This window comes from Solea senegalensis, linkage group LG3 (assembly GCF_019176455.1).
Source record: "Solea senegalensis isolate Sse05_10M linkage group LG3, IFAPA_SoseM_1, whole genome shotgun sequence".
Lineage (NCBI taxonomy): Eukaryota > Metazoa > Chordata > Actinopteri > Pleuronectiformes > Soleidae > Solea > Solea senegalensis.
Window position 1 is genome coordinate 14,929,907 of NC_058023.1, and position 12,931 is coordinate 14,942,837.

At 43.8% G+C, this 12,931-nt stretch overlaps 1 protein-coding gene across 1 annotated transcript in view; it reads right to left on the reverse strand.

Annotated features, from left to right (window-relative positions):
• Positions 1-2,412: 2,412 nt before the first annotated feature.
• adgra3 (adhesion G protein-coupled receptor A3) overlaps positions 2,413-12,931 on the reverse strand; it is a 29,231-nt gene continuing 18,712 nt past the window's right edge. Inside the window, exons 4-19 of the mRNA XM_044022078.1 lie at positions 12,129-12,200; positions 11,961-12,032; positions 11,563-11,723; positions 10,766-10,979; positions 10,458-10,622; positions 9,800-10,001; positions 9,486-9,635; positions 8,263-8,421; positions 7,983-8,150; positions 7,573-7,780; positions 7,248-7,456; positions 6,796-6,920; positions 6,597-6,720; positions 6,019-6,164; positions 5,146-5,241; positions 2,413-4,153 (exon numbers count right to left, since the gene is read on the reverse strand). Of these exons, the coding sequence (XP_043878013.1) occupies positions 2,704-4,153; positions 5,146-5,241; positions 6,019-6,164; positions 6,597-6,720; positions 6,796-6,920; positions 7,248-7,456; positions 7,573-7,780; positions 7,983-8,150; positions 8,263-8,421; positions 9,486-9,635; positions 9,800-10,001; positions 10,458-10,622; positions 10,766-10,979; positions 11,563-11,723; positions 11,961-12,032; positions 12,129-12,200 (3,721 nt within the window). The 3' untranslated portion in view covers positions 2,413-2,703. The remainder of the gene's footprint in view (positions 4,154-5,145; positions 5,242-6,018; positions 6,165-6,596; positions 6,721-6,795; positions 6,921-7,247; positions 7,457-7,572; positions 7,781-7,982; positions 8,151-8,262; positions 8,422-9,485; positions 9,636-9,799; positions 10,002-10,457; positions 10,623-10,765; positions 10,980-11,562; positions 11,724-11,960; positions 12,033-12,128; positions 12,201-12,931) is intronic.

Consider the following 12,931-nt stretch of genomic DNA (forward strand, 5'->3'; position numbering starts at 1 on the left):
CCTCCAGGCGCCACGGGCAGCGTTTGGAAAACGTAAACACCGCATCATTTGTCTGACGTTGGTCGTCCCTCAGCCTCCTGGTGTGAGAAATTGTGCTCACACCTGTTCCACAGAGGCAGAAATTGAGTGAGAAAGTCCAGCGCTGTGTATACTTATCTGTAACTGATGATCTGTCATTTCTGAGATACATGATCTCACCCAAAGACTCTTTGGATGAGATGAAGAAAACATTTAAATGACTTGATTTTGTCTTTATCTTAATTCATTATCGATTTCTGCCCAAGGTGCCCCTGTGATCTGAAAGCACAGAGAGATACTATCAGTTTATTTGCCTTGACGAGGTCCTCTCCCTGTCCCACACACACACACACTCAGAGCACAGACATCCTGAGATTGTCATTCCCGCCTCGCTGACAGCCCGAGATGAACTTTTTAACAGATGGTGGTGCTGAAGAACCTTGGCGATTATTTGAAGATCACTCTTTCACGCCTCAAGGGAATCAGAGAGGCTGCCACTAATCAAGGCGTAACCGCTCTCTACATAATTCAAAGGTCTTATTATAATTTGTCACACCCAAGATGGACTGGGCGATATATCTTTGTCTGAGTGAAATATGTGTTTTATTAATATGCCATTAATGAGGTATTAGAGCTATTGGAGATGTGCCGTCTGCTGCTGCTGCTGCTTCTGCTTCTTCTGTGATCAGAAAGTGACGCCCACCAATGCCGACATGACCTTCAGCACTCGAGATGGTTGGTTGGTTCAGGGGATCAGAGAATAATCAAGTACATTTACTCAAGTTTACTTGACTTTTCATTCATTGTCTCCTGACTCTGTCTTTCTCATAGGGGTCACAGGAAGCTAGAGCCAATCCCAGCAGAGTTAAATGGCGGAGTACACCCTCGACAGGTCGCCAGTCCATTGCGGGGCCAACACACAGATAACTATAATAACTGTTCACATTCCAATTCACCTCTGCATGTTTTTGGACTGCGGGAGGAAACCTGAGAATCCGGAGTAAACCCGTGCATACACAGGGAGAACATGGAAACTCCATGCAGAGGGGCCCTCGTTCGGATCGGGTCACGAACCTGGGGCTTTTTGCTGCAAGACAACAGTGTCCGTTTGCACGACTACACAAGTTACTTCCACGTCAGTAAAAGAGAAATCAACTGCTCACACTTATGGAATAATAGTAGAAATAGTCACCATCACTGCAGCGTATATACAGAGAAAGTCAATGCAAGTTAAAGTAGATACTCAGTCGTAACACAAAACACATAATGCTAAATAAAACAATTCCACTTTCGGTGAGTTTGATCTCCTTCCCTCTTCTAAGTTTCCTACAAAGTATAAACCTATACAAATCTGATGGGCTACATTAAAGTCTGATTATTACAATAAATATCATGCAGTAGTATTATTAGTTTCCCATCATAAAAACCTTAAATATTTTATCTGTAATGGATCCACAAGCTCTACCTTTGTGCTACTGTTTGATCCCTTTATTAAATATTCTAAGGCTCTGGGCATTATACAACTTTTCTAAATGTTGTTGGGCTGTTCCTTACACATTTTATATTATTTGGCACACAGAAGCTCTTTTTCAGTTTCACTCTAGTTCAGGATTTATAAGTACATTTTTACACTTCCATTTAAGATTCTCTTCTAAGATAAAGCAGTGTTACTTATCTTTCACAAAATAGAACATCCAACGTGATTGGAATTTTTAAATTGCTTTTAATTCAGTGTCATTTTCTTTCAGAAATGAGAAAGGATTTGTACTATTTATCTTTTTCTGTGAAGGCACTTTGTTTTGAAATGTTCCATATGAACGAGTGAATCCCTGCTTACGGTGTCAAGCTTGATTTGTCTGTGGCTGCCGACAAAGCCACAAGTCATTTACTCTGCACTAAGTGATACTAATCCATCTCCAGAGTACTCAAGAGTACTTGTGCGTTATATTACCTCTCTCCCCAGCAGCGTCGTCGAGCTGTGAGCAGCACTGTAGTTCAGCTGTCGGCTATGGGGAGAGAGCGAGAGTGGAAGAGCTCGAAGACACGATATTCTCATTAACTTTTCTTCTCTTGCTAGCTTCACTTTGCCATGTGAGTCAGCTGTCAGTCACAGGCCAGGCATCACAACGGCAGGAGGCCACATCAAACCTGCCAGCAGGTGGGCAGAATACGCCTATATAACCCAAAGCCACAGGCGACTGCAATTACAGTTCTTCTCCAGAGTGGAAAAGGGGACTCGCGGTGACCTGAAGGTCAGTGAAAAACCCAATTACAAGCTCGTATATTGTCAAGCAAGAATAGTTCTTGGAAACACAGCAGACCTGACTCACCGTTTGCACTGGCTACAGAGAGCCAAGTAAGACAACATCTGTTATCATGGATTAAAAACTTTCATTTAAGAACTTTTGTTTTATTATTGTTGGGACACGCTGGAAAAAAGAAGCCCACAGGTATATATCCAGGGCCACATCTCAGACCGCAAACTTTTTTTTACAGGATTCAAAACAGAATAAGAGGGTTTGATTAAACGTTACAAAAATAAATCATTTACAAAAACGTATCTACAAAGACAGTGGCGAAAACATGGCTAGATATTTTTCCAATAATTACTTTTCAAGAGAGAAATGTACAATCGAAAAAAGAACATTTCACAGTTTTAAAGTGGAGAAACCTGTGAAAACATCACTACACAGTAGTTTCATGTTTCCACAATCCAGTCTTTACAGCGGCTGCACTTTCTGTGTTTATTAAAGGCAAGGCTTGCCCATTTTCTTTCAGCGTGACGCCATTTTGTGTGACGAGGTTAAGTCCATACGACTTGGGCTCGCTTTCTAATTCTGTGCTGCCCGGCTGCTTCATGGCACCAGAGTCTTTACTTGAGCTTGACGTGGCCACAGTGGCAACGCGCTCAGTCTCTATGGTCACCAGCGTCCCATTCCCCACAATGCTGCTGACACCCCCTTTCTCTGAGTAGCGGGAACGTCGCGGCAGGCTTGCACTGTCACTGCTGTCATGTTGCAGCTGGCTCTGATGCCGCTCCCTGTAGGCCATGTAGGCCGCTCGGCGGCTAATGCGCGCTGCAACATCGTAGTGATGGTGCCGCCTGTGAGAGGCACTCTGCACGCTGCCTTCCACGCTGGTCGGCACATCATATGCGTACTCTCGCAACACGGTCAGGCGACTTGCTCTGTGTGTTCGTGCTCTGTTTTTGTGATGTCTGCCTGTGTGTCCGTTGGTGGCAGCTGTGGGATTGTTGACGTTGTTCATTGGGCGGAACTGCACCTCGACTGGTGCTACGTGCATTTTAATTTCATTGTCTAGCGAGTGCTCAGTCAGGCTGTTGTCCAAAATGGCTGTACCATTAGCCATCACCGGTGCTGAGGCGGACTTGCACTGTGCCGCCTCTGCATGCAGATTGGTCAGCTTGCTGCCATGGTTGGAGTTGCGCATGCTGGGTGCGCTTTTATTCGTGTAGGAAGAGTCTGCGCTGCTGTGGCCACACTTAGTTGACTCCCCGTCTGCCTTATTAGCAGACCCCGCTGTGGATGTCATCGCCACATCTGGCTGAGACAGAAGGACGTCCTCCTGTGCGGAGTAGGCTCGCCTCCCAGAGCAACAAGCCTGGGACCAATAGCGTCGCATATCCTGTCTGTTGACGCAGTGATGCGCCACCATGAATGCCCCCAGTGCCAGAGCAGCCACCCCAAACAAGCAGGTAAAAGCCAAGTCATAGGGGTGGTCCTGTGAGACAGCCATGGCTCCAAACACCCAGAGGGCTGCATACAGCCCTAATGCCCCTGCAGCACCCATCAGCTGGGCAGAAAAGGTGTGCTCATTCTCCAGGGCAGACAGATGCACGGTGTGGGGAGTGGACATCATGGAGGACGCAGCATCGTGAGGGTGGAGTTGGAGGGTGAGGGGATGGCAGGGACTGTGTGGCCCATCGGGCCCGACCTCAGTGTTGGCTGGAGCCAGGTGCTGGTGCTCTTCGTTCGGCTCCTTGAGCTCGTAACGGCGCTCAGGGTGACGCCGCAACTGGAGCAAGATGCTGAGGAAGTACATGCAGTCGACGAAAATGATGAATCCTACCGGGCCATAAAAAGCCCCGATGCTAGGCTCCCATGCCATCCAGCAGCTAGAAAATAACAGACAGACAAATGACACATTTCATAAACAGGAGAATAAAAAGTTGAAAGATTCTTCATAGTTTTCTGAATATATTATGATCTGGATCAGTGGTTCCCTTACTTGCTAGGCGGGGTGTGGGCTGTGCCCGACGCTGCAACTTGCATTCATTTCCTGTTTGGTTCTTATCTAATCAGCTACAACTTGGCTCTCATTTGTGAATGAAAAGTTTCAGTTTCAGTTTTACCTCACCAGCGGTCTGATAAAAGTAATCCCTGTGCTTATTTTTCACCCATTGTTGTTTCTCATTAGTAGCAGTTTCTGAAGAGAATGAAACAACTGCCAATGAGAGAATCGACTTCCTGTTTACATCAGCATGTGCAATCCCATTGTACTCAAATGGGCATGTGAGTTTTACTATGGTCGCAGATTACTCAAGCAAAATTCCAGTCTGTGTGTAGATTGTTTTGATCTGAAAATCTGTCAATCTCGACATCATAATCTGTCACTTCCATTATTTACTTTCCAAAGTCTGAAAAACTTTTGCAACTAATCTTCACAGTAAGTATCCCATTCCATTTAATAAGAGGCTGGATTCATTTCGCTTGAGAGAAATTAATTAAACTCCAAAGACTGCAAAGACAGACACAGGTCCAGATTTCTCAATTAGTCAGCCACATTTCACAATCTAAACAGCTGCTACCACAGAGGGAGGGTGGGGGGAGCTTGCGCCACACTGGCAGCAGTTGCTTGTTGCTTGGATGCACATACCATTAATAGGCCTCCATAATCAGAACTTCAGGGAATAAATGAATCCTTTTGTCATAAAAACATCCATTATTTACTAAAGCAACAAACACTGGCCGGTCGATAACTCAGAATGCAAAAGATCCCATGGGCTCCAGTGATGCCTTGTTACATGTTGTCCTCTCGATAAAATGTCACTGTTTCACAAACTGAGGAAAAGGAACTTTGATTGCTTTCTCTACAAGGACAACTTACTATGGCGCATTGGTCCGACTTCCGTAGTTTCTGATGTTGGCTGCTGCAGTGATCCCACAGACGATGATGGGTATCCCTCCGCCGATTAAGTAGAACCTTTCAGAGAGAGCACAGACATAGATCTGCTTTAGTTTTCCTGGCAATGAAGTGGACAAAGACGCCTCTACACTGACACCCTGTGGTTGTCTTCACCAACAAACATGGCCACTCACTGTATACTATACTATACATACTGCACATTTGAAATGTTGCTTGCCGGTTTACTGTTGACTCTCTTTTGTGTGAGTTTATTTATTCATGTTTGTACCTCAGTTAATCTATGCTTGTGTTTCAAATCACTGTCTTTGTTATCTATATATTCTTGTGCTCAACCTGTGTGCTCATCTGGCTGTTAAACTTCAAGGGAATGGGATTAACAGGACAAGGGACACACCAGAGATTATGATGTGGAAAAACACAATGATGTTGACACAACTGTTGACAAGTTTGTTCAATAAAATATACACGGACACGAAAACAAATGCTCTGCTGTCTAATTAGCTAAAGATACAGATAGATGTTAACAAATTTGAATAAAGTGGATCACAAACTATTAGCATTACAAATGGTGCGGCATGATCACAACATCCACGTAAGGCATCCAGTATCACGCCGTTAAGACTTAAATTATATTGTAATGCAAATTTTGAATCAGTTCTTCTGAAAAAAAAGATTAAAATAACAACCAAAGCTCAATTTTGGTTTGTTTTTTATTTATTTTAAGCAGAAATGGACACCGTAGCAAGTAATAAAACTAAATCCAAGTATTTTTCTTCACTTCACTAAAACAATTCATTTCTTATCATATCATATCATATATATATTAAATCAAACCTCAGCATAGGCCGTGGGGGTGGCGGGGGCTCATCCAGCTCTTCATAGCGCTTGGCCTTTCGAGTCACCTGCTTGTAGATGTTGCGTGCAGTCACGCCAACCCACAGAGCTGTGGCCAAAGTTGAATAGTGCAGCAAGATTCCCACCTAAAAGAAATTTAACAGCTTGTCATTGGCAGGCTGGTGAAAAACAGGCTAAGATTGGATGAGCTGAGACACACACGGGTGCCTGCCATAAACAAGGTGACTGAGTATGTGAGTAAAAGAAATGGATAAATAAAAGTTCGGTGCCATTTTTTCTTCATCTGTGTACTTGCAGAATAAATAGGAACTGCATCGCAGTACATCCCACACCATGAGAGGAGTGCAATTGCCTCAAGCTTTGGGAAAAAGTAAAATGTACCCGTCTATGTATTTTTTCCTGTTTTCTGTGAGTGGAGTGAACTTGGCAGAGGGCAACTTTTTAAACTTTTTTAGTTCCTTTAAAACTTCCACAGCACTTGTTCGGTAACATTTGGAGGACAAGAGCAGACATACTGTAGCAGGAGCTCTGAGGGAGCACAGGTGGTGTGTACTCACTGCTTGGCAGACACTGGCGTAGCGGGTCTGATTGATGCCACCAACAAAGACCCCACACGTGAGAGAGATGTGGAAACAGAGGTTGACCAACATGTGCCAAAACTTGCGGCTCACACGGACAGACCTGGAGAGTGATGGACAATTAGTACGTCTTTAGCACAGAACTTATTAAGATAATAGAGCAGGTGGAAACTCTTACCTGTGATGATAGATGTAGCTCACAATGATGGTGAGCAGACAGAGGAGCAGTATAATGCTGGTGGCGTAGATGACAGGATGTAGGGGCTGGATAGTTGGAGCCAAATACTCCACATTGCTGAGGTCCTGCAAGAAAGATGAAGAGAGGTCCACAGTTTATGTAATTTCATTATGTCACCCCAATATAAGTGCAAATCTATCATTTATAATTGCTTATAAACAATGACTGCATTGAAATGCACAAAGCTCATCTGGGGTGACTGAATTAATGAAGATGACATTTTTGCAATCATTTATGTTTTTTTATATAAACAAGTGAAAACAAAATGAATTAGTTAATGACTATAATTGAAATTCATAGTATAGACCAGGCTGATGATGCTTTGCAACTCCCCAAATGCCCTCAGTGAACATGTTATCCCGTAGGAGGGTTGGTCCAATCAAATGTCCTACCATGAGCAGGCCATAGTTGCCGAGGGAATTGCAGGATATGGTGGTGAAATTGTCATGATGGCCCAGGATGCGGCAGCCATCACTCTGCCATCCTCCCTGTCCTCCCGCCAGGCTGAAGTTCCAGCAGGCAGACACAGGATCTGAGCCACGGGCAAACCGCCGCAGGGTGATGTTGACAGGAGTCCGCAGGACATGTAGGGACATGCCATCTAAATGACATCAGAACAGCAATTTTACCCACAGGGAACGTGTAAGTATGCAGGTATGTATGTATGTATGTATGAATTTTAAACTCTTGTGACTGTACCGAAACGTGATGACTCACCTATCTTAGCCATGATGACAGGTGTAGCTACACTCCTCCTTTTCCCCCCGTCTGCCAACTGGGAAGAGTTGCCAGTCGAGGGAAAAAATTTGCCATTCCGGAAGGCCAATAGGTGGAGCTTAAAGACTGGGTCTTCGGTCTGCCCAGGGAGTGCAGCCTGGGCAAAGAGAGACTGAGGAAGCTGCAGGGAAGCCTCAACAACAGTGCTCTATGGACGGAGAGAAGTAAAAACTGTTATAACAATATACAGTATAAGACAGAGTTGGGTGGTTAATTGATAAAAAAGAATAAAAAAAATAATGGTCTTATGGCTTATACTCTGATCACTCATATGAAGGCATGAGCTGCATGTTCTTTAATGTCTTAACTTGATTACTATAAACTGCTCTCAACTGTACTTAGAAGCTAACCTTGTGAAGTATGCTGGAGAATGAGCTGGTGGTGTTGCATTTAAATGTGAGCTGGCGGTCCTGGTTGGGCGTCCGTTCAGGGCTGAGCCGCTGGAACAACATGCAGCTCATTCCATTCCAGTCGTTGGCCCGAACAGTGTGGGCCTCCAGTGCTATGTTGGGGGACGTCTGAAAGGACAACAGTGAACGGTGCATTAATACACGAGATCTTTGAGTCATTGTGACCATGAGTCATTGAGTTATTGTGAGTCGTTGTGACCATGCTGTTGACAGGACTAACCAGAGAGAAGGCTTGTGCTGCTGCCAGGCGGAAGACGGCAATCCTCTGGAGGCAGGCGATGATGCGAGAGCAGGCCATGGCTTCACGCTGAGCCATCCACAGCACCCTCTCGTCGGTCAGCATCAAGTTACTGGCCATGCTCACCATCACCTCGCCTAACTGCAGCACAACAGAGTGACACAAGTATAAGCACAACAATAAGAATGAGAAAAAAAATGGCATTTACCTAAAAAACACTGTCACAGTTCAACATGACATACAAGAGTGGAAACACAAGAAATGTGAGTGCGCTCAGCTATCATCTTGTTTGTATCAACACAGCACTAAACACATGCTTGAGGGAGATGCTCGACGTGACTCGTTGTAGTTAAGTGACTATTGGAAACACATTTCAAGCATGGTGACACCCGACTAACCTTTAAAAACTTGCCCACAGCAGTTACAACATGCTGGCTTCTCTGTCACTTGGCAAATGCTGCTCTGTTTGAATTTATTGGCCTACAGCTGCACCGGATGCCATGAAAACATTCAATGACGTGACAACATACAGCTGTTGAGCATTCATCCGTTTGCCCTTCAACAACATAAGAAAGCAAATGAATGAATCACACTCAAAAATCCTCATAAAAGGACTTTCAAAGAGTTTGTGTTTTAAAATGTGGTGCTTAGATTTAAATAAAAACAAATGTTTGCTACATTTAAGCCATTGTCAAATGTGTTCACACAATGCTGATTAAGTCTATGAGCTCCATATGACTCTGTGTTACTCAGTATTTAGATCTCTTGCCTCCCGGCCAAATTTCCACACTGTGCACAGGAAGTGATTTGTTCGGTGTCAATACAGATGGAGGCAACAGCAACATTGAACTGGAAAAGAAAGATGGCTGCAAAAAACAGGTTGCAGTAAACAAAAGGAGAGCCCATGGAAGGTTTAAAAAGTGAATTCTCAAGAAACCTGGTTGTTCAGCAGTTTGACATGATTAATGCTTTTGGCCCCACCAGCCCCTGACCTACTGCCACATACACACAAATGCTCCCTCAGTCAGGTATGATAAGGCTCGACATAACCCAATTTCAGATGAAGGTTGCAACAGACAAATGTTACTTCCTTTCTGTTCCCACAGACAAGAGGCAGAATAATGATATCAACAACAACAGCAATCTCCTACATTTGGGTTGTGTCAGAAATGTGCACAACAAAGCAAAGCCACGGCAGTACTTACATCTTTAAACTTCTCAACAAACTTGCCAAATTTCTCAATCATCTCAGCTACAAAGATGATGTCCATCTTGTCTGAGAAGTTGGCGGCATCGATGGTGTAGACCAAAAGACGTCGGGCCCTGGGAACCACGTTGCTTTCGTTCAAAGGCATCTACCATAAAGATATAACACAAATAAAATAAAATGTCGCTTGAATTCAATTGCAGCTTCTGTGTTTAAAGAGGAACCAAAGAAAAAAAGAATAACCAGCAAATGAGAAGACGGTAAATAAAGTTCCACATTAGAAAGTCATGAGGCGACGGACAGCATACAGACCTGGTTGATGACGTAGAGAAATCTGGTGACATCTTTCTGAAACTGGCAGCGAGAGTAGTCGTCCTCCGCCCACAGTCCCTCGCGATCACAGTAGCGCCACGCCTGCTGCTCTTCAACCGAGCTGCCCGAGTAGGTGCCTGCGCTTGCTGGCAGCCTGTTGCAGGGAAGGTAGGCTTTGAACCCTGCCAGGGTGCGGGGCCACCTGGAAAGAGCCACATACAAAGAGTCCTGCTATTTTAGCTCATAATCAACAAAGTGATACATTGTCATTGTTCTCTCATTATTTCTCCTTCTCCTTACACCAAATAGCTTGTACTTATGGCTGAAGCAGTGAAGTAATTCATCTGTTTAACCACAAGGGGGTGCCACAGTGTATGACATTAGAGCAAAGAAACATTTTGCTGTACATGCCTGCTTAAACACACTGGCTCATACTTTAAAAATCACTGATTTAATGGGTCTAAATAGTTTTAATTAGATTTTAAATGTACAGTGTCATTGTTTTGATTTAGAGAAATGCAAAACAATGACTTTCTAAATCAGAATAATTCACTTATGTAAGCTTTTTTGTCACTAATTAGAGTTTTTTCATTACACTAAGAGCTATAAGGGTGTCAATATCAATTCTAAAATAAATACAGGTTTTAACAGGACCAACCTGAACTCTCCTTTGTTGTTAGAAGTGCGTTCAGGAGTGCAGTACTTGGTAGAACTCTCCAGCACCACTATATGAACTGTCCTGGTGGTGTTGCCTCTGCTTGTCCAGATGCGGCATTCCCAGTTCCCAGTAAACCCAGGCTGGATGTTTGAGATGGTCAACGCACTGATGGGACAACATGAGGTAAAAATCATGGTAACTTCTGAAATGTTTGCATAACCTGTCAAGCCTGACAGACATTTTCCACAAATGTGTAATGTCAATGATCACAGACTTCTCATCCAAGACCAACCCAAATGTGGTCATACCTGGCAATCAAAGAGCAGTTCTGCACCATGCGTTTTTCGATGAAAATGCCCTGGGCGGCGTCGGGCATGACCATGCGGCCATCCTGGTACCACAGCACCTGCATGTCCTCGGCCACAAAGGAAGCCTGACACTGGAACGGCAGGCTGTCCCCCTGAAAGACAACCTGTCGCTGGGACGGAGTCAGCTGGAAGGAGGGTAGCTCAAGTGGAGCGTCTGAGGAGAACAGCCATAAATAAATTAGGGGAAGAGAGTCACATTTCTCACATTTGGTTCAAATGTGTCACAAATAATTTTCCACTCCATTTATCCTAGGCACAGTGCCGCTGTATTTCACAGCTGGCCTTTATTTGGACACATGGGAAAGTTAAAAACAGTGTATTGGATTCCTGAGTGCTATTTGCATTTCATGTCAGGCAACTGGCTCCTGCTAAATGTATGCAGTGTATTTCATAATTCCTGACTTTGGTAAGTGCCAGACTGATAAGACACGAGCAAGTACAAACAAAGGCGGCTCTGGCCTGGGCAGCCCTTTTCTTATCAGTCGTGTCATTGCAAAAGCCCCTGTTCCCCAGACACCAGCCTCAGCGATATCAAAACACAGAAATTAAAGAGACAGTGTAACATTTTCAACACTACAATCTCCGTAACTACAGCGAAACAGGACTTCCTTCATCTGAGATCAAACAACCGACACATCAGATAAAAACACATCACTGATGAAAGACCTTTAGGCTGTGCTGAGTTTTGTATTTGTGTGTATTGCATGTTTCATCCGGGAAAGCGCGTTTGTACCTACCACAGGTAAGGAGCTCTGGTCTGATGGAGGTAATCGGCTGACTCTGAAGAGACTGCGGGTAAGAGCACTTGGTGTTCTTGACGGCGATGTTCCTCTCTTTGATCCAACGCAACAGCCACGCAAGGTTGCAGTCGCACAGCAGGTAAGGAGTCTGAAACTCGCTGTGGATGTATAGGAACACACACACATACATGCACAAAAGGAAGACACCGGCATGAGTTCAGGTTTTCATTTTGAATGATGGATAACCCTAATTTTGCTGTCATGTTTATTGATTTATACAGCTTTATTTGCACTAAGAGTAGATGTTAAACATACAGACACCCGCCCCCAACACGCACCGACACCTGCATGTGATTTTAGCACACACCAACAAACTGACTCATTATCATACTTACAGCGCTTTCAGAGACACCAAGCTGTCAAAGGTTCCCTGAGCCAAAGAGGAGAACATGTTCCCAGAAAGGTTTCTGAAAAACAAACACAAATTATCATTTCAGTCAAAATATTATGAAAAATTACATTCCAAAAACGTTACATTCCAAAATATACTTCATATCACTTACAATCTTATCAGACTGGTGAGGCCCTTGAAGATATCCATGTTCAAACAGCCAATGCTGTTGTTGGACAAGTCTCTAAAACACACAGAAATATGGTTTCTGGTTTATTTCCTTCCACATTTTTGAAAAACAAAAGAGAAACACATGACAGTCATATACTTTAAATTTCCAAATTATGACAGGAAATGCTTTACATAAAACTGAAATGGGTTATGCCAAAAAAAAAAAAACAACAAAAAACAGGAAGGACAGATTTTTTATTAGCCAAGATTGTCTAAGGCAAGTTGAGGCAAAAAGACCAAATATTCTGCTGACAGTTTCACAGCGTTCACAGTGATTTTAGATAATAGTGTGTGTGTGTGTGGGCCTCTAGGGGTACCTGCACATCAAAGGCACAGCAACCCTTTGGGAGATGATTAATTGCCTCTATTTAATGTCATACATGTCAAAAGTATGTGTTTCTCCTCTGGATGCAAGCTGACATCGTGTCTCTGGCAAACATCAGACAGAAAAGTCTGGGATGCTTGACGCCTTGCTAAAAAGGACCCTACATGGAAAAGACAGATCTGTGCTCAGAGGGATCACACCTAGTGTGCAAACATGAAATCAAAAGGCTGCAAAGAGCTTTCTCTGGATGCTCTTTGACAGCCATTTTCCATTTAGGAGCCAGGAAATTCTGAAGCCCATCAGCACAATTGTGACTGTATTGTGAAGGAATATCTAATGATTACACAAACAAGAAAGGGGAAAAACATCTTTCTTTCTTTTTTAAAATTATAAAACATGTCAGGGCTGGTCTGCACAAG